This window comes from Desmodus rotundus, chromosome 4, assembly GCF_022682495.2.
Source record: "Desmodus rotundus isolate HL8 chromosome 4, HLdesRot8A.1, whole genome shotgun sequence".
Taxonomy (NCBI): Eukaryota; Metazoa; Chordata; class Mammalia; order Chiroptera; family Phyllostomidae; genus Desmodus; species Desmodus rotundus.
Window position 1 is genome coordinate 158188939 of NC_071390.1, and position 22106 is coordinate 158211044.

Here is a 22106-nt window from a genome sequence, read left to right on the forward strand (position 1 = left end):
TTATTCCTAATTAATCTACCCTGTTTTACTTTTCTATATAACACTTATCACTATATGATATTACATTTAGTCATTTACTTGTTTATTTTCTGTTTCCCAACTAGGTAATAAGCTCCTTGATAATTAGAATTTTACCCTGTTCCCTGCTTTAGCTCCAGTTCCTAAAAGATGCCAATAGGTTGTCAGTAAATACTGATTGAATGAATAGATTTTTCTGAAGGACCATTTATTATGATCTAAGTACCTTTTGAATAAACCAAAGTTAGGCCCTAAACCATGTGTAGATAAAAAAGCTAATGTAATAAAGGTCTGAATTCAATCACATGGGAAGAAAACCTGTAAGAAAGTCCTAGAAAAGTGTACATTAAAGGTACACCTCACTTGAATTCTAAATGATCTTGGGAGGGTTGGGGTTGGGAGTCTTTGTGGATGTGTAAAACCATCTGTATTAGATTTCTGTGGCTGCTGTAACAAATTACCATAAACTTGGTAGCTTAAAACAACAAAAATTTATTTTCTCATGGTCTGGAGACCAGGAGTCCAAAATCTAGGTGTCAGCAGGCTATACTGTCGCTAGGGCCTCTTCCAGCTCCTGGTGGCTTTCGTCATTCCTTGCCTTGTGGCTGTATCCCTCCAACTTCCACCTCTGTCTTAATATGGCTTTCCCTCTGTGTCTCTGTGGTCTGCTCTTGTGTCGTTGTCAAATACCCCTGTGCCTTTTTCTTACAAGAACACTTGTCATTGGATTTGAGGACCATCTGGATAATCCAGGACGATCATCTCAAGATCCTTAATTATCTCTGCAAAGACCATGTTTCCCAAACAATGTAACATTCACAGTTTCTGGACATTCTGACATGGTTAGGAGGTGGACGTATCTACCGGGGGGTGGGGGAGCACCATTCAAGTCATTACACTCTAGAGGTAGTGTAATTATCTATCAGTGTGTGTATGTCCCTGGTTTTTGATTATGTGACGCCAAAGAATGTTGCCTTCATTTTATGAGTCTCTAGTTAAAAATGGTTAATGTCAGCCATGCCTAATTTAATGTCATCATTGAATGTGGATTTTTTCTTCTAGGATCTGTATCAACATGCTCTGAAGAACAGCACCTGTAATGTCTAGTGTGACAAAATGACTGAAACTAATTTTACCATCTTCCATTTTGCCATCATCTTCATGTTAACACTTGAGATCAAAATCCAATTATCTGATGAAAGTGAATTTGTAGTTGACAGATCAAAGAGAGGTCTCATCCATGTTCCCAAAGACCTGTCCCTGAAAACAACAGTCTTAGATATATCACAAAACAATATATCTGAGATTCGAACTTCTGACATGCTATCACTATCAAAGCTGAAGATTTTGATAATTTCTCATAATAGAATCCAGCATCTTGACATCAGTGTTTTCATATTTAACAAGGAATTGGAATACTTGGATTTGTCCAACAACAAGTTGAAGGAGATTTCTTGCCATCCTACTGTGAATCTCAAGCACTTAGACCTCTCATTTAATGCCTTTGATGCCCTGCCCATCTGCAAAGAGTTTGGCGCCATGTCTCAGCTAGAATTTCTTGGTTTGAGTGCCACACAGTTACAAAAATCTAGTATGCTGCCAATTGCTCATTTGCATATCAATAAGGTTTTACTCATCTTAGGAGACCTTTATGGGGAAAAAGAAGACCCTGAGAGCCTTCAAAAGCTTAATACAGAGAGTCTGCATGTTGTTTTCCCCACAAGAAAGGAATTCAGCTTTATCCTGGATGTGTCAGCCAGCACAGCAGTAAATCTGGAACTGTCCAATATTAAATGTGTGCTAAATGACAGTGGATGTTATTTCCTAAATGTTCTGTCAAAACTTCAAAATAATTCCAGATTATCAAATCTCACTTTGAACAACATTGAAGCAAATTGGTATTCTTTCATTACGATGCTCCAGTTGGTTTGGCATACAAGCGTAGAGTATTTCTCAATTTCAAATGTGAAACTACAAGGTCAGCTTTATGTTAGCAATTTTGATAATTCAGCCACTTCACTGAAGGCCTTATCCATACGCCAAGTTGTCAGTTACACGTTCAGTTTTCAACAAGGTTACATCTATAGAATCTTTTCAAATATGAACATCCAGAATCTCACAGTGTCTGGCACACACATGCTCCACATGGTTTGCCCATCCCAAATGAGCCCATTTCTGCATTTGGATTTTTCCAATAATCTCTTAACGGATACAGTTTTTGACAATTGTGGAACCTTGGCTAGGTTAGAGACACTTAGTTTACAAATGAATCAATTCAAAAAACTTGTAAATATAGCTCAGATGACAAAGGAGATGAAATCTCTACAACAATTAGATGTTAGCCAGAATTCTCTAAGTTATGATGAAAGTGAAGGATATTGCTCTTGGACTATAAGTTTATTAAGTTTAAATATGTCCTCAAATAGACTTACTGACTCTCTGTTCAGTTGTTTACCTTCCAGGGTCAGGGTTCTTGATCTTCACAATAACAGAATAACAAGGATCCCTGAAGATGTCACCAGTCTGGAGGCTTTGCAAGAACTCAACGTTGCTTTCAATTCCTTAGCCCACCTGCCTGGATGTGGTACCTTTGGCAGCCTCTCTGTACTGATCATTGACTATAACTCAATTTCCAACCCATCCGCTCATTTCTTCCAGAGCTGCCAGAAGATTATGTCCCTAAATGCAGGGCACAATCCATTCCAATGTACGTGTGAGCTCAGAGAATTTATCCAAAGTGTAGGCCGAGTATCGAGTGGGGTGGTCGAGGGTTGGCCTGACTCTTACCAGTGTGACTACCCAGGAAGCCACAAGGGGACCCTACTGAAGGATTTTCACGTGTCTCCATTAAGCTGCAACACAGCTCTGCTGATTGTCACCATTGGGGTCACTGGACTGGTGTCAGCTGTTATTCTGACTGTCCTCTGTATGTATCTGGATCTGCCCTGGTATCTCAGGATGGTGTGTCAGTGGACCCAGACCCGGCACAGGGCTAGGAACATACCTTTAGACAAACTGCAAAGGACTCTCCAGTTCCATGCTTTTATTTCCTACAGCGAACATGATTCTGCCTGGGTGAAGAATGAATTACTGCCAAACCTAGAAAAGGAAGATATACGGATTTGTCTCCACGAGAGGAACTTTGTTCCTGGCAAGAGCATTGTGGAAAATATCATCAACTGCATTGAGAAGAGTTACAAGTCCATCTTTGTTTTATCTCCCAACTTTGTTCAGAGCGAGTGGTGCCACTATGAGCTCTACTTTGCCCACCACAATCTCTTTCATGAAGGATCTGACAACTTAATCCTGGTCTTGCTGGAACCCATTCCGAAGTATTCTATTCCTAGCACCTATCACAAACTCAAAAATCTCATGGCACAGAGGACTTACTTGGATTGGCCCAAGGAGAAAAGCAAACATGCACTTTTTTGGGCTAACCTAAGAGCATCCATTTGTATTAAGTTGATGGAGCAAGCAAAAGAATAATCACACATACATCTAAAAATATTCCCTTCTCACTGTGGCTGCTTTTGGAAGTTCCAACAATGACTTTATTTCACATCAACATGAACCTAAATATGACTTTGAATTTGTGACATAGATAAAAATGTATATTTTTCATGCTCCAGCTCACCATTTATGGTAATAAAAATAAATGAAATGATATAATTTTGATATAAACCATTAATTTCTAGCCTATGAGGGATTCACTTGTTTTTCACTTGAGTTCACTGAATTTATTATGTAATCAAGAGAAGCACCTGTTCCAACAACTTCAGTGATATATGTGTTCCCATGTCCCAGAGTTAACGATAGAAAACTCCTTGCTTTTTATACCAGTAGCTGGGTTTGTATAGCATATTTCTGTAACTGTTGGTGCATTCTTCATTTCCACTCAGCATTTGGCTCTATTTGTTGAAGGCTGCTTATTGCTAATGCTGGAGACACTTTTCCTGAAGGGCTTTCTTTCTGGCCATGAGAACCCACTTGGCCCACAAGATGGGCAATTCAGAAGTGCTGGAGATTGTCCTTGGAAGCAGCCCTTAACCAATGTCACCCAAGGAAGCACACACCAAGGCATGTCATAATTACATTACCCAAGATGAAAGACAAGGAGAGAATCTTAAAAGCAGCAAGAGAGAATGAGACAGTTACCTACAAAGGAGTTCCCATAATATTTCAGTTGATTTCTCAAAAGAACATTGCAGGCAAGAAGGGGCTGGAAAGAAGTATTCAAAGTCACAAAAGGCAAGAACCTACATCCAAGATTACTCTACCCAGCAAAGCTATCATTTAGAATGGGAGAGCAGATAAAGTGCTTCCCAGATAAGGTCAAGTTAAAGGAGTTCATCATCACCAAACCTTTCTTATATGAAATGTTATAGAGACTTATCTAAGAAAAAAAAGATCACGACTATGAACAATAAAGTGACAACAAACTTACAACTATCAACAACTGAAACCTAAAAAAAAAAAAACAACTAAGCAAACAACTAGAACAGGAACAGAATCACAGAAATGGAGATCACAGGGAGGGTTATCAGAGGGGAGGCAGATGGGGGAGAATGGGGGAAAAGGTACAGGGAATAAGAAGCAGAAATGGTAGGTACAAAATAGACTGGGGGGGGGGCGTTTAAGAATATGATGGGAAATGGAGAAGCCAAAGAACTTATATGTGTGACCTACGGACATGAACTAAGGTGGAGCAATGCTAGCGGGAGGGGGGTTGCAGGGTAGAGGGGAATAAAGGGAAGAAAATGGGAAAGCTATGATAGCATAATCAATAAAATATATTAAAAAATATTTGGCATCACTGGGGAAAGTTTTGTGGGTGAATTAGAGGTCTGGTTTGCTGGCTAATTGTAGGGTGGTCATTTATTAACAAGGCTCTAGCTCTGTCTGTCCAACGTGAGAGCCGCTGGCCTCATGTGGCTACTGAGTGCTTAACCTGTGGCAAGTCTGACGCGTGCGGTAGCACATACAAGATTTCTAAGACATTGTATGAATGAAGAATATGAACTATGTTAATAGTTTTTTATATTGAACACGTGCAAATATTTTATGTAGTTTATACAGATTAAAGAGAATATTATAATCATTTTCACCTATTTCTTTTTGTACTTTTTAAAATATACTTATTGATTATGCTATTACAGTTGTCCCTATTCCCCCCTTCACTCCACTCCATCCTGCCCACCCCCTCCCTCCTGCATTCCCCTCCCTATAGTTCATGTCCATGGGTCATACTTATAAGTTCTTTGGCTTCTACATTTCCTATACTATTCTTACCCTCCCCCTGTCTATTTTCTACCTACCATTTATGCTACTTATTCTCTGTACCTTTCCTCCCTCTCTTTCCCTCCCACTCCCCTGTTGATAACCTTCCATGTGATCTCCATTTCTGTGGTTCTGTTCCTGTTCTAGTTGTTTGTTTTTGTTTTTGTTTTAGGTGTGGTTGTTAATAACTGTGAGTTTTCTGTCATTTTTACTGTTCATATTTTTTATCTTCTTTTTCTTAGATTAATCCCTTTAACATTTCACATAATAAGGGCTTGGTGATGATGAACTCCTTTAACTTGACCTTATCTGAGAAGCACTTTATCTGCCCTTCCACTCTAAATGATAGCTTTGCTGGATAGAGTAATTTTGGATGTAGGTCCTTGCCTTTCATGACTTGGAATACTTCTTGCCAGTCCCTTCTTGCCTGTAAGTTCTCTTTTGAGAAATCAGCTGACAGTCTTATGGGAACTCCTTTGTAGGTAACTGTGTCCTTTTCTCTTGCTGCTTCTAAGATTATCTCCTTCTGTTTCATCTTAGGCAATGTAATTATGATGTGCCTTGGTGTGTTCCTCCTTGGGTCCAGCTTCTTTGGGATTCTCTGAGCTTCCTGGACTTCCTGGAAGTCTATTTCCTTTGCCAGATTAGGGAAGTTCTCCTTCATTATTTGTTCAAATAAGTTTTCAATTTTTTTGTTCTTCCTCTTCTCCTTCTGGCACCCTATAATTCGGATGTTGGAATGTTTCAAGATGTCCTGGAGGTTCCTAAGCCTCTCCTCATGTTTTTGAATTTTTGTTTCTTCATTCTTTTCTGGCTGGATGTTTCTTTCTTCCTTCTGGTCCACACCGTTGCTTTGAGTCCCAGTTTCCTTCCCATCACTATTGGTTCCCTGTACATTTTCCTTTATTTCTCTTAGCATAGCCTTCATTTTTTCGTCTAATTTGCGACCAAATTCAACCAATTCTGTGAGCTTCCTGATTACCAGTGTTTTGAACTGTGCATCTGATAGGTTGGCTATCTCTTCGTTGCTTACTTGTATTTTTTCTGGAGCTTTGATCTGTTCTTTCATTTGGGACATTTTTTTTGTCTTGGTGTGCCTGTCACGTAAAGGGGTGGAGTCTTAGGTGTTCACCAGGGCAGGGTAACGCTGGTTGTAGTGCTGTGATGCTGTATGTGGGGGAGGGGCCTAGAGAGAGCAATGGCGCTTACTCTGCTCTCTGCTGGATTTCAATCACTCCCTCTACTACCCACAATCAAACTGGGCCCCTCTGGTGCGTTCCTGAGTGCGTTGGCTTGTGCACACTCTAGGCCCCTGTGGGTCTCTCCAATGAATGCTCCTGTGAGGCTGGGAGTTTCTCCTCAACCCCCATGGGTGTTTTCACTCAGAGGTTTGAGGCTTTATTTCCCCATGCTGGAGCCCTGGGTTGTGCAGTCTGTTTTGCTCCCCTGCTGTTCCTCCGTTTTATCTATGAGCGAATGTGGGGCCGCAGGGTCTGCCAGGCATCACCTTGTGGGTTCTGCTAGCTGCAGCCTGGCCTGCCCCGCTCCACAATTCGCCACCTCGCTGGGTCCGCCAGCCGCCGCCTCGCCGCCGTGAGTCCTCCCTGCCCCGGCTGCCTGTATCCATTCCTCCTACTGGTCTGGGTGAGTGTTTCTTCTTTATCTCCTTGCTTGTCGGACTTCCATACAGTTCGATTTTCTGTCAGTTCTTGTTGTTTTTTGTTTTTAAATTGTTGTTGTCCTTCTTTTGGTTGTGCAAGGAGGCACAGTGTGTCTACTATGCCTCCATCTTGGCCGGGAGCTTCTTTTTGTATTTTTAATATAATTACTAGATACTTTAAAGTTACTTATGTGAGTGGCATTATTTCTATATTCTATTAGATAGTGCTGCTATAGCTCTTGATAATGATGTATTTACCAAATCTCTGCAGTCTCTCATTAGGTTCCCACTACATATTTGGGATGATTTAATTTTTTTGTTCAAACTAAAATTTTCTCCCCTCCTTATACTCGTCAAGTGTAGTAAAACTATTTGCATTTCCTAACCATGTGAGAATTTTATTACCTTTTATTTATTTTTCAAAAATATAATTCAGCCCTGGCTGGTGTGGCTCAGTGGATTGAGCACTGGCCTGCTAACTGAAAGGTCATTTGTTCAATTCCCACTCAGGGCACATGCCTGGGTTTTGGGCCAGGTTGCTGGTTGGGGGCGTGTGAGAGGCAACTGATCAATGTATGTGTCACACATTGCTGTTTCTCTCCCTCCCTTCCGTCCTTTCTTTTTTCTCCCTCCCTTCCCCTCTCTCTGAAAGTAAATAAATGAAATCTTTAAAAAAAATAAAATAAAAGGAACCAAATACACACACACACACAATTCAGAAAAAGTAGCCTGGGACACTATTTTCTCTTATTGATATTTATAATTGAACTAGAGGAGCTTTACTCAATTAACACATGCTTCATACTAAACTGTGAGCAGGCTTTCAGTGGTGTGGGGAGAAAGCAGCCTCAGTCCCTCTTCCACCATGCAGGCAGCCTTGAGTTTTGTGACTGTCCTATCTGCCTGGTCCAGGTGCCTGTACCTTATCAAAGGCAAGACATAAAATAGGCCAGAAGACTATCCAATAGTCCATGGGTCCTGTGCCCAATAGAGACGCTCCAGTTTGGATGGTGATTCAAGGACCCACTGTGATTTCTTATCTTGAGGGAAATGCCTTCAGGAAGAGCCTCTGCTCTGCCCATAAGCATGACACAGAGAAAAGGCTATAGAAGCAAAGACAGCAATAAAGAGAAGCTAAAGGTAGAAAAGAGAAGCAGATTGAGAAAGAGGAAGAGTCAAAGAGAAGTCCAGTCATAACCAGAATAGAGAATAGCTGCTGCCCACTTTGGAGGATACAAGAAGGCCAGGTGGTAGCCACTGTCCCAGGCTGCCATTGTTCCGGGGCTCTGTGAGGACTGGCAGTGTGCTGGTGCACTGCTTCAAAAGGAAGTGAAGGGAAAGAGGCAAGATTTTTGACGGGAACAAAAAAATTGCATCTCCAAGTTATCAACACATATGGTTCTGAGCTTCCTATTCTAACTGCTAAGTGAAAATAAGGATTTAAAATTTTTAGAAATTGCAAATGAAGGTGGAGGGAATAGTACATAAGCTCTTGCACACCTGGTGTAGTGAAATCATCGCAGGCTTCGGAGCCAGACAGACTCAGTTTTGAATCTGAACTCCATTTCTTACTGGATGATGACCTTAGCAAGTTCTTGTTCTCTCTGAACAAATTTCATTATCTGTCAAACGGGAATTATATGTAACTTCTCAGTAGTCTGTTGTGAACATTAGCTGGTATCTTCTATGTGATACTCCCTGCACTTAAGAAGTAAATGCAATCTAAAGTGGTAATGAACATGGTAACACAGAATCCTACTTTCTAACTTGGCTCAACTCATTTTTGGTAAATAAATTTTAAAAAGAGGTAAAGGAAATGTCTCCATCTACTGACAGTGTAAAGTGTTGAAACATGTTGGACTCTGGGAAAAAATTATGGTTTTGGACACAGAAAACCCCAACTGATTATTTTTCCTTGAGAGGATGATCATGAATATGAATGTGCTGATCATAGTGGTTTGAGAATTTCTGAGATAAAAGAGATGTTAGAGCTTGGTTCATCCAACAAGAGAGGACTACCCGCTCCAACATTCCTATGCGTGTGTATCTGGCTCCTGCTTTCTTGTGTGTGCACACATGTTTGTGTATGTTTATGTGGGCAGCAGACTGTTTTTGTTATTGTTTTTCTTTAGACAGTTATTTATGGTATGATTTCCCCTAAAATATGTGTAGAAATACACTTATTACATTTTTACTTAAAAATATTGTAAAAACATTCTTGTTTTAACAATGTACCCCTCCCCAATTTCACATTTACATAAACCAATTTTATCATTCATTTAAAAATTGACCATTCCTCCTATGAACAAATCCATTTGGAAATTTTCATCTTCACTAGTAATTTCCAGCAATGTCACCTAATTCTTAAGTATAAATAAAACCTCAAGAAGTGTTGCTTTGGAAAAATTGATCTGCATTCTGCAATCTCTGTAAATTGTACCATGCTTGTCTTACCACTTTATTTCAAGACAGAGCCTCTATTACCCCTTCCCACCCTCTTCCAGTCAGATTTCTAAAATTATGGAGCCAGCATTCTATTCCTTCTCAGCGCCACTTGGTCACTCCCCCCAGTGTGATGGGTGAGGTAACTGATCTGAACCTTAAAGTGAGGTGCCAGCAAAGCTCTAAGATGCTCTGGGGCACAGGATGGCAGGTCCACAAGAGAATTAAACATAGAATTGCTGTGTGACCCAGCAACTGCACTTCTAAGTATATGCCCCAAAGAACTGAAAGCAGAGTCTTGAACAGATTATTCATGTGCCCACGTTCAGAGCAGCATTATTCACAATAGCCAAAAGCTAAAGACAATCCAAGTATCCATTGACGGGTGAATGAATAAACATCATGAAGCATTTACACACAACGGAATATTGTTCAACCTTAAGAAAGAAGAAAATTCAGATTTCCTTCATGCTACAACATGGAAGACCCTTAAAAACATTATGTTAAATGAAATAAACCAGTTACAAAGGGACACATAGTAGATAATTCAACTTATATGAGGTAATGAAAGATGTCAAATTTATAGAGACAGAAAGTAGGATATTGTTTACCAGGGGCTGAGAGGAGGGGGAAATCGGGAGTTACCGTTCCATGGGGACAGAGCTTTACTGTGGGGTGAGGAAAAAGATCTGGAGGTGGATGGTGGTGACGGTCGCACAGCAGTGGGAATGTGCTTGGGGGCACTACACTGCTTTAAGATGGTTAAAATGATACATTCTATGTATCTGTAGTTTACTGCATTTTTTAAAAAGGCTCTCTGAGATTATAACCAATTTAGGCAACCTGTAGTACCACCGGGATGCAGTAGAGGGCAAAGGACTTTCAGCATCACAGAAAAGCTTGATTCAGTCACTCCTGCAGCCGGTTCTGCCCATCAGTGATTCACCCACACCTGCGGCTCAGACGGGCGCTGCGAGCCTGGGAGTGAGAGCTGTTAGCTTTGTTTGTCGTAACACTCACGGAAAGGCAGTGAGGGTTGCAGGGGCCTTCCCTCAAGAGTCATGTGCACTTATGTATGTGGGAAAAACGCAGCCTTACTCAGATTTCTAGTATTTGTTATTTTGCCTCTATTACTCTGAGAATTAATGAATAGTGACAGACCTCAGGGCTACTGACCTGAGGAATTGTGTTGAAGATGCATGGGGTTTGAGTTTCCTTTCGCTGGTTGCTGCTTAAACCTGGCTAGTCCTTCTGCCTGCAGTGGATGGTCCCAGGCGTCGTGGTGAGTTTCCTCCAGCTTTAATTTTCCTGTAATGCATGTTAGTGACATCTGCTGTTTGGCTGTTTAAAGCATACATGTTGCTTATTTACAGTTTAAAAGTTCTGCTTGTGTGTCGTATGTCTAAAAGCAGGGCACATCTTGTGGATTTTGTACACTGTGGCTCTTGCTCAGTGTCCTCTAGAAGTCCAAAGTGGTCAAAGTGACCATGTGGCTGCTGTAGGGAATGGATCAGGGGCATCTGGGCATTTGATCCCCAGAAGAGCTTTCTCACAGACCACCTGCGCTAAGCCATATATTAGAGTTTGGTGCACTTTCTGAGTTTTATTTTAATTCTTGTGACTGTGTAACTCTGTGCATGTAGGCAAAATCTTCTGAACTCTTGTGACACCTAGCAGAGTGTCCCATAGCAGCTGCCTGCCACTCGTGAGAGAGGCACATGGAGTGGGAAGGAAGAGGCCGCCATGGCAGCAGGCCCTGACGGTGGAGTCAACCTGGGTAATCACCTCCCAAACTACTTCATTTCAGGGTTCAAATCGCCTTCAACTTGGGTTCTAGAAGGGACTAGACAGGTGTGGGTTCAAATCCAAGCTCTGTCACTTATTCACTGGTCAACCTTGGGCAAGTTACTTAACCTCTGGGTTTCAGCTCCCATTTGTACAATCAGGATAAAAGTAGCCACCATTTTGTTGGGCTGTCAGGAGGATTGAGCAAGATAATGTATGGGAAGCAGGTAGCTCCATGCCAGGCAGATAAAAAACACTTAACAAATGTCAGTCATTTTTATTCTTATGTTACCAAGATCACTCAACATTCACTGAGTTTTTAAACCCTCCTCCATTTTTTGTTTGTTTTTTTTGCATCATTGGGAAAGAGAAATTAGAGGATTAGATATTCTTTGACAAACCACCAATAGTCACTTCATGGTGTCCTTGACTTGGGCTTTTAAATCATACTCTATTAAGGAAAGTCATTCTGTTTTTCACCTGCTTTCAGCAGAGTAGTCACAGCAGTAGGAATATGATAATAATAATAAATACTACTTATTGGATGGATGTTTTGTGAAAAGTTTATGTCCTACTTTTTAAAATATTTTAATGAAATGCCATAATGCATACGGCTTGCCTGAAATAGGATCTTTTTATTACTAAGAGAAGTTTAAAGAGAGTTAGTTCCTCTCCCTTCTTTAGAATAAGTTCTACATGAGGTTGTGGTATTGGGTGGGGAGAAGAGGCGGGTAGACCATGGAAGCTCTGACCTCTCAACTTGGGGGATTTCAGAGAAAGCAACCGGGTTAGATTCTGCTGCATTTTTCTAGGGCCACAGCTCTCAGACCTAGGAGCTCAAGGTAAGTGACCACAGCTGCAAGCATTCTGTGACACGATACTGTTCAAACCACCTCGATCAGCTTAATGACTGTCCCTGCCATTGTCCTGCCACGCCATCCTGCAGCCTGAGACAAAAGGGAGAATCAGTAACACAGGTCTTGTGTCAATGGAAAATTTTAATATTTTGTTCATCATGAATGTCTGCATTAATTTTAATTGTTAAAATGTTATCTTGATTAATGAGTGACTTCATGTCCCTTAAAATTTGTGCCTGAAATCACCCTAGTCTTGGCCCTGATAAGTGCTACCATTTGTAATATGCTAGCCACGGTGACATGTGATTTATATACATTCTCTCTTTTATGCCTTTTCACAAAACCTGTTTCACCGATGAGAAGCTGGGACTCTCCAGCAGCTAAATAAATGATCTAAACTAGCACAGCCAGTGAGTGGCTAAGATTGGACTTGAACACAGATCGACCAATCCCTTACCCTAAACTCATTCCTGAACCCTCATGCACTGCATCAGACCAGGAATTCACAACACCAGTTCATTCATTCAACACATGTTTTTGAGAGCATATTATGTACCACTGTGTGCTTAAAAAATACAAAATGAAATCATTTGTTCATTCATATATACATTTTAAAAAGTATTTCCTGAGCATGTGCGGTGTGCCAGGCTCTATCTTATGTGCTGGGGGTATGGAAGTGAACAGGACCGTCAACTCTTGTCTCTCCTGGGCATGAGAGGTGGGGGAGATAATCAATAAACAAATAAATGAACAAAGTTTTAGATACTAGTAAGCGCTCCATTTTGTAGAAGAATTAAAATAGAGTGATATGAACCAAAAGCAAGTTGGCCACTTTAGATTAGGTGGTCAAATCAGGTATCTTAGAGGGGACAAACTTTAAGCCAAGATCTAAATGACAAGAAAAAACCAGCCAAGGAAGGACTGGGGGAAGAGCATGCCAGCCCAGGGGAGAAGGTAGTGCCGAGGCCCTCAGGTGGAGCAAGCATAGTATGGCCAAGGAGCTAAAGAGGGGCAAGTACGGCTGGAGTGTAGAGGGCAGGAGAAGAGTAATGTGAAGTAAGATCCCAGAAGGAAGCAAGAGCAGCTCATGGAGCGTGTCGTGGACTAGTATTAGAGGTGAGTTAGGCCACAGGCTGGCTGCTGTCACAAAACACAGCGGCTTAAACAAGCTAGTGCTCAATATGATGACTCAATCTGTGTCGTTGTAAGTAATTGAAATAAAATCTAAATTGGGTGACATTTGCAGACTCACTCATAGGTTCCTTGGACTGTGTATTAGGAGACTTTAAAGAATCAATACAACTTAGTGAGATGTAGTTTCGTTGTGATTAAGGTAGTATAGCTCATTCTGTGAACAAATCAGCCTTGACTCACCCTGGAGCAGCTCGGAGCCCAGGCCCTGGGCCCAGGGCAGTAACTCAGTGACTGTGGGGCGCGTCTTTGACCCCCGCCTTCCGCATCCATAAAGGGGCAGTGGTGACAGCGCTTGGCTGTCAGGAGGATCCATCTGCATAAGGTTAGTATTACTTAGCTCATCGAATCCTGGCTGTCCTTGCCCCCAAAGACATCAAGTGGCCCCCGGGTCATTAGCATGAGTCCACGTGGAGCAGAGATGCCACCAGACTTGCTGAGTCGATATAAATGTATAGATTCATCAAACGCAACAAGTTACTCATACTCATGTCTTCCTAAATGTGGATAATAGATTGAAATCATGGCACTGGGGACCGATTTATTTTGCTGGATTCCTGAAATCCGGAGGATTATTACAGATATAATGCTACATCATAGAGGCTCTTTTTATATTCATAGTTGTTCTTCCATTGACCGTTGGATGCTATAATAAATTTTACATGAAAAGGAGATGACCAAGGACTACCTCGGCCGGGCTGGAAGGAGGAAAAATGGAGGAAATATCTCAGTGCAAAGGTGAAAACCCTGGGCTTGTTCCAGGCTACCAGCTCCTCAATCCCATCCCCACCAAGAGCCTGTCATGGCACCTTTCCGCCGTGGACAGGGGACAAGGACTATCAAAGTCAAGTTTTCTCTTCGCTGCCATGTCACTAGGTGGTCGAGCATTTCTGTGTTTGGTTTCCTATTTTCTATGAAACAATTTTATAAAGTATTTTCACTGTTAAGTTACTTAGAGAAATACCCACAATTTCTAGAATTTCTTCACAACAACAAACAAACAAATAAAACCCCCAAACTTGAGTAGGTTCTAGAGACAGAGAAATGCAGATGAGAGTGAGGTGATATTTCGGGTGTCGTGCTGTGCGAGTTCTGCCAGTTCGGCACCCCCACCACACCGGGGCCGGTGGGCGCTTGTCCACACACGCAGCTGCTCACAACAACGGCCCGCAAGAACAGCGCAGCGAGGTGTCGCCTCGCCACGTGGAGGGAGCCTTTTGTCCCTCCTGCTTGTGTGTGGGAGTGACCAGTCTGAGGGTCGGTGTGTTTCGGACACATGCAAGTTGAAGCGGGAAAACTCACACCACTACTTACCTTCCCTTGGTGTTTCCGAGTGCTGGGTGTGGGAGGCCATAAAGTTGAAGAGTTTACTGCTTTAATATTAGAATCCCACCACTTCTCACCACCTCCCGCACTACCTTCTTTCTTGCATGAATTACTTGATAGTATCCCAGCAGATGTTCCCTGTCAGGCTTGTGCTGTTCCAGCCATTTCCACCCAACAAGTAGAGGACTCTTTAAAACGTACCTGGGAACCTGTGACTCTCATCCCTAAATCCTCTCCTGATTTCTTATTTCAATCAGAGGAGAATCCAGAGTCCTTGCAAGATCGACTGACCCTTCAGTTCACTTCCCCAACCCCAATGTAGCTACTGCTCACGTTCTCCAAGTGTGCTGTCCACCAGGCCTCTGACCTTGTGCTCGTGCTTCTCTGCAGGACACTTCTTTCCCCAGACAAGCGGCTTGCTCCCTCACTCCCTTCAGACCTCCGCACGAAGGCCACCATATCAGAGGGACCCTTTTGGACTGCCCTATGCAAAATATCACCCTCCCCAGCCACTCTCCACCCCCTGTATCTTAATTTTTTCTTTCTAGTCCATATCACTACCTTGGATATACATTTATATTTTGCTTATAGTCTCCCTTTTCTTACCCCTTACTGGGATGCAAGCTGTGTGGGAACAGAAGTTCTGTCTGCTCTATTCACTGCTATATCCCCAGTGCCTAGAAAAGTTTTGGCCAAGTGGGTACTTCATAAATGTCTTGAAGTACGAATGCTGTGAAAATCTCAGGTCTCCGACCACCTCCGCTCTGGGTCTAATCAAACAACTTGAAGCCTGCCTCTTCTCAAAGCCCTCAGAATTCTGCATCCATGAGGTTCCTCACCTGTAAAATGCAAGAACTAGAACTTCCCTCAGAGCGTTGTGGTAAATCAGTGAGCTGATTCACATGAAGGATTCAGTATTTTCCTTGGCACATAGAAAGCCTCCAAGAAATGGAAAATGTGTTCATCTTCATCGTTGTGATTGTTTGGCAGGATTCAGATTGCTTTTGCACCAACCCAAAGACATATGAAGGCGTAAGGATGGGGACCACTCTGGTTACTTCTATGCTTTGGACCTTCCATGTATGTTGGTAAGTGTTCAAAGTCAGATATAGTAGAGAGGGGACTCTCTACTTCCACAAATTACAAAAATTGAGGAATACCTCATAACATTAATTTAGCGGCCCTACAGTATTAAGTGATAAAAATTGCTTTCATTGAGAACTTACATCCACACTAAAACCTGCACACAGGTGTTTACAGCAGCTTTGTTCATAATTGCCAAAACTTTGAAGCAATCGAGATGTCCTTCAGAAGGTGAAGGAATGAATAAACTGTGGTACCTCTGGACAAATGGAATTCTATTCAGCACTAAAAAGAAATGAGCAACCGAGTCATGCAGACATGGAAGAAACTTAAGTGCATGTAACTAATGGAAAGAAACCAATCTGAAAAGATGCGTACTGTGTGATCCCAACTATACATTTGGGAAATGACAGAACTGTGGAGATAATAAAAATATCAGGGCTTGCCTAGGGGTGTGTGTGTGTGTAGATAAAATGACATAGCACGGAGGTTTTTTTTAGGGTGGTGAAAATGCTCTGTATGATACCATAATGATGGACACATGTCATCATACATTTGTCTAAATCACAGGATGTACAGGAGTGAACCATAATGTAAACTATGGACTTGGAGTGACAGTGATAAGTCAATGTAGGTCCATCGATTGTAACAAATGTATCACTCTGGCGGAGGATGTTGACAAGGAAGGAGGCTATGTGTGTGGGGGGGGGGCAGGGGATATGGCAAAATAAATCTCTGTACCTTCCTTTCAATTTTGCCGAGAAACTTCAACTGCTCTTAAAAAATAAAGTCTTTAAAAAATTGCTTTCAATTTCCTTAAAGCCTTCAGGCTATCCAGAGGGACTGTGAGAGAGGGTGTGAGTATGTCCTGGCAGTACAGTTCCTGAGTTAAACCAAGAGAGAGGCACTTCTGCCAATTATTGTATTTCTCCCTTCTGGGAATCCTGACGTGTCTCCATGATGGAGATATGCCACAGTAACTGGCTTGGAAGTCTACGAGCCAAGCCCCTACATCAAGTTCAAAGAGTCAGCATACACATTGGGACCCTATTTCAAACTCTTGGTGAATATAGTCATATAGGCATTTAAAAAATTAAAATCCTACAGGATTTAACAAACCACATAACCACTTAACATCGTTTGCTGTCTTTCTAGGATTTTGACCTCCTCTTCATCACTCATATGCGGGAACCAATGATAAAATCCCTGGAATCACAATGAGACATCTCAGAAGCATTTGTGTGCTTTGTGGTATTGTCATGTCAGTGCACGTCTGGGCTTCAGAGCCACCGGAAGAAAGGGAACTGACGACCAACTGCTCCAACCTGTCTCTCAGAAAGGTTCCTGTAGACTTGACCCCAGCCACAACCACACTGGACTTATCCTACAACCTCCTTTGTGAACTCCAGAGTTCAGATTTTCGTTCTGTCTCTAAACTGAAAGTTTTGATCCTGTGCCACAACCAAATCCGAGAGCTGGATATCAAGACCTTTGAATTTAACCAGGAGTTAAAATACTTAGACCTGTCTTACAACGTACTGAAGACTGTGACTTGGTACTCCCTGGCAGGTCTCAGACATTTAGACCTTTCTTTCAACGACTTTGACACCATGCCGATCTGTGAGGAGATGAGCAACATGTCTCACCTGGAAGTCTTAGGTTTGAGTGGGGCAAAAATACAAAAATCAGATTTCCAGAAAATTGCTTATTTGCATCTAAATACTGTTGTTTTAGGATTGAGGACCCTGTCTCATTACGAAGAAGGCAGCCTGCCCATCTTAAATACAACAAAACTTCACATTGTTTTACCAGTGAACACAAATTTCTGGGTTCTTTTGCGTGATGGAATCAAGACTTCAAAAATATTAGAAATGACAAATATAGATGGAAAAAGCCAATTTGCAAGTTACAAAACTCAAAACAACTTTACTTTAGAGAATTCTAAGACATCTACTCTGTTACTTAGTAACGTTGATGTACTTTGGGATGATCTTCTCTTTATCCTCCAGTTTGTTTGGCATACATCAGTAGAATATCTCCAAATTGAGCACGTGACTTTTGGAGGCGTGGTTTATCTTGACCGCAGCTCATTTGACTACTCAAACACTGTAATGAGAACTGTAAAATTGGAGCATATACGTTTGAGATTGTTTCATATTCCACAGGAGAGAGTCTACTTGCTTTTTACCAAAATGGATATAGAAAACCTGACAATATCAGATGCACAGATGCCTCACATGCTATTCCCTGTTTACCCTACAAGGTTCCAATATTTAAATTTTGCTGATAATATCTTAACAGATGAACTATTTAAAAACCCTATCCAGTTGCCTCATTTGAAAACTCTCATTCTGAAGGGCAACAAATTGGAAACACTTTCCTTAGTGAGTTATTTTGCTAAGAACACAACTTTGCAGTTCTTGGATCTAAGCCAAAATCTGTTACAACATGAAAATAATGAAAATTGCTTTTGGCCAGAAACCTTGACCACCATGAACCTGTCATCCAACAAATTTGTTGATTCTGTTTTCCGGTGTTTGCCCACAAGTGTTCAAATACTTGACCTGAATAATAACCAAATTCAAACTGTCCCTAAAGAGATTATTCATCTGCAGTCTTTGCAAGAGCTAAATCTTGCATTTAATGTCCTAACTGATCTTCCTGGGTGCAGTCCTTTTAAAAGACTCTCAGTTCTAAACATTGAAATGAACTTAATTCTCAGCCCATCTCCGAATTTTTTTCAGAGCTGCCCAGGAGTTAAGACTCTAAATGCAGGAAGAAATCCATTCCGGTGTACGTGTGAATTAAGAGATTTCATTCAGCTTGAAAAATATTCCAAGGGCATGATGGTTGGATGGTCAGATTCATACATCTGTGAACACCCTTTGAATCTAAAGGGGACTCAGTTAAAGGATGTTTACCTCCCCGAATTATCCTGCAACACAGCTCTGTTGGTCGTCACTGTTGTGGCCGTCATGCTAGCTCTGGGGGCGGCTGTGGCCTTCTGCTGCCACTACTTTGATCTGCTCTGGTATGTCCGGATGCTGGGCCAGTGGACACGGATGTGGCACAGGGTTAGGAAGACAACCCAACAGCTCAAGAGAAATGTCCAATTCCATTTGTTCATTTCCTACAGTGAACCTGATTCCGCCTGGGTGAAGCATGAACTGATCCCCACTCTAGAGAAAGAAGATGGCTCTGTTTTGATTTGCCTTCCTGAGGGAAACTTTGACACCAGCCAGACAGTTATTGAAAATATCCTAAACTGCATTGAGGGAAGCTGTAAGTGTATATTGGTTTTGTCTCCCAGCTTTGTCCTGAGTGAGTGGTGCCATTATGAACTCTACTTTGCCCACCACTCTCTCCTCGATGAAATTTCTCATCGCATAATCCTCATCTTGCTGGAGCCCATTCCACTCTACTGCATTCCTACTAGGTACCCAACGCTGAAAGCCCTCTTGGAAAAGAAAGCATACTTGGAATGGCCCAAGGATAGGCGTAAATGTGGGCTTTTTTGGGCAAACCTTCGAGCCAATATTAATGTTAATTTATTAGAAACCAGGGACACGTATGAACTGCAGACATTCGCAGAGTTGAATGAAGAGTCTCGAGGTTCTGCAATCTCTCTGATAAGAACAGACTACGTATGAAACCCCATTCTCCCTTAGGGAAATTGGGGCCCATATACACTGTTGGGATACAAGTTGATACAACCTTTAGGATGACAATTTGTCAATGTCCGTTAAAATGAAACACGATCGCTCCTTCATATTAATTCCATAAAGGTTTTCTAAGAATGTGTCCTATAGAAACAGGGGTTTGCAAAGGTTTATGTAAAAAGGTGTTTTCCAGTTCGATTCTCAGTCAGGGCACATGCCTGGATTGTGGGCCAGGTTCCCACTTGGGGGCACCTGGGGAAACTGATTGATGTTTCTCTCCCTCTCTTTCTCCCTCCCTTCCCCTCTCTTTAAAAATAAATAAATAAAATAGTTTTTAAAATTTATTTATTTAAAAAAGTGTTTGTCCCAGCATTGTTTATAATCATGAACAGTAGAAAACAGCTCAAATGTCCACAAAATAAGGATTGATTCTATAAATTATAAATACATTAATGCAATAGAACATTACACCACCATTGAAAAGAATGAGGTAGCCCTATATTTACTGGTATGGGGAACATTCTATCAATCTGGTGGTTTATTCGCTGAAATAACAGTCTAAAGGAATCTGTGTCAGTACTTTGGTATATCACAGTGGTTTGAGTTTGGGAGACTGGACACAAGGAGCACTTAGTTTCTATGTTGTATATTCCTATAATGTTGGAGTTGCTTAGAATGAATCTCTTATTACTTTTATCAGGAAAAAAACCCAATAAAGATTATTTTTAAAACCTATTCATTTTGTTTAATTCTTCTCTTCTAGTCTCACAGATCATCAAAGGAAAAATCAGCTTTCTTGAAATTTTGCAACATTATACTTCAAAACACGTTACTTCCCTGCTTAGAAAAATGTCTGTGGCTCACTCCCATGATAAAGGAAGGAAATGCCAAGCTCCTGTAAGGTCTGACACCACTGTCCTCTCACCTTCTTGTGCCCTGTCACTGAGCCCTATCAACTTACTGATCTTTTCCCAGAACATTCCATCTTCTTTCAGGCCCCCAGGCTCTAGCACAGGGGTGTCCAACCTGTGGCCTGTGGCCCGCATGCAGCCCAGAATGGCTGTGAATGAGGCCTAACACAAAACTGTAAATTTATTTTAAAAATTATGAAATTTTTTGTGAATATGTGTCGCAATGTGTTTAATGTGTGACCCAAGACAACTCTTCTTCCCGTGTGACATAGAGACGCCAAAAGCTTGGACACCCCTGCCGAGTCTTTGGTGCTGTGACTGCCTGTGATATCCTTTCCCCTTGCTTATTCAGGAAATCTTACACACCCTTCAAGGCACAACCCAAAAAGCCAACTTTTTTTTGAAACCTTCCCCACTTCTTCCCCAAAACATGATGCTACTTGATTAACACTTGATTATAACACTTCAGACATATTTCTGTCACCGAAGTGATAATGCATGCTTTTAAAGTTTCCATTTCTCACTAGATCAAAGGCTGGGACAGACTTCCCTCTGTCCTTGTACCTTGTCCTTGTACCTTGTACCGAACTCGCTCAGTCCCTGGTTCAGAGAAGGTGCTCAGTGAATGTTGAAGTGGGTGTTGGGTTAACTGAAGGAACTTAGTGGGGACTCCACAGGCTTCAGGAGAGATCGTGGAATTTGAAGGCAAATTCTGGGGAGCTGGACAGGAAGATCAAGAACAGGTTAAAGCCAGGTGAGAAGACAGAGCATCCAGAATTGAAGGATTCCTGAGTACAGCTTGAGTCATGTAAAACTGTCAATATTTGGTTGCTCTTGACCTCCAACAACATGTTTTTATCTCATTCTGTCTAATAAAACTCATCTCCTGAGCAGGGGGAAATTGGTTCTTCATCTGCTTTCTTTCCTTATGGTTGTGGTCTCATGAATTCCTTAGGCTAGTAGTCATTTGAAAAATTGTACTCAAGACAGTCAACCTGAAATTATAAGGAGAGGGCTGGGTGTGTATCTAGAAGCCAGGTGAGCTACCGTTTGTCCAACGGCCAGTCTACTCTGAGGAGCTCAAGTCCAGAAACCACGAGGCTGTGTCTCTCTTCTTCCTTCCTGCTGAGTCCAAGTCTGTTGGTAGAAGGGAAAGCCCAAGGAAACCACAGTGGGGTGAGGGCAGAGAAGCGGCAGAAGGGCTTTCCTCCCAGGCTCCCAGCAGCTGGGCTGCTGACAGTTAAGCAGTGTGATTCATGCGTGACTTCTGGAGGAGCCACACAAATACCATATGAGGATCTTGTAAATCTTGAGTACATTAGTCAGTGTGCGACTCGTACCTTTAAAGATTAATTAGTAACATGCAAAGTAGGTAACATTTGCCTGAAAGTCACCAGTAGTACACCATAGTAGAATCCTCAGTTTAGTCATATGGTTTTTAAAATAGAAATATTTTTATTACAATGAAAAAATAACACATTGGGCTTAGCTCTCAGCAACTTCTTGTTTCAGCAACTGGACTTCCCTTAAATCTTACCTGTCAGATCACATTGTACTCTTCCTTCTCAGAAACTTTGATTACCATCCATGTACTAACCCACTTGGTTTTGACTGCTATGGCTCATGATAAGAGAAAACGAAGTATACACGAGTTTACCGGTGGGGTTTGAGATACAATAGCACCTAGCCTCAAACAAGCCTGATGATATACTTTTCCCCAGGGAATTTCAGACCTCACCAAGTGGCCGTGATGCTGACAGGGAAGCGAACATGCACAGGAGCACGAGGTAATGGAAGCCAGTGCCACAGCTTTGATCTTGTTTTGAGAATGACTCCAGACTTGTAAACTTGCACGTTCCTTATAATGACCTGGCCATGGGTCAGCCTAGAGCTTCTC

The 22106-nt window shown here is 41.8% G+C and overlaps 2 protein-coding genes across 4 annotated transcripts; both read left to right on the top strand.

The window, feature by feature from the left end:
- The first annotated feature begins 1124 nt into the window (after positions 1-1124).
- On the top strand, positions 1125-5187 carry TLR1 (toll like receptor 1). Its single transcript, XM_045182671.3, has one exon. The coding sequence runs from the start codon at positions 1135-1137 to the stop codon at positions 3502-3504; it is 2370 nt and encodes a 789-aa protein (XP_045038606.2). The 5' UTR covers positions 1125-1134; the 3' UTR covers positions 3505-5187.
- Positions 5188-10376: 5189 nt separating this feature from the next.
- TLR10 (toll like receptor 10) lies at positions 10377-20701 on the top strand. Of its 3 annotated transcripts, XM_045182604.2 has the most exons (4): positions 10377-10679; positions 15547-15644; positions 16795-18670; positions 18776-20701. In XM_045182604.2, exons 3-4 carry the CDS (start codon positions 16857-16859, stop codon positions 19287-19289), a joined length of 2328 nt encoding a protein of 775 aa, XP_045038539.2. In that variant the 5' UTR covers positions 10377-10679; positions 15547-15644; positions 16795-16856; the 3' UTR covers positions 19290-20701. The 3 variants fall into 3 exon arrangements, with proteins under 3 accessions (XP_045038539.2, XP_045038537.2, XP_024429636.2); XM_045182602.2 differs by having other exon boundaries at positions 16795-20701; XM_024573868.3 differs by lacking the exon at positions 15547-15644 and having other exon boundaries at positions 16795-20701.
- Positions 20702-22106: the final 1405 nt, after the last annotated feature.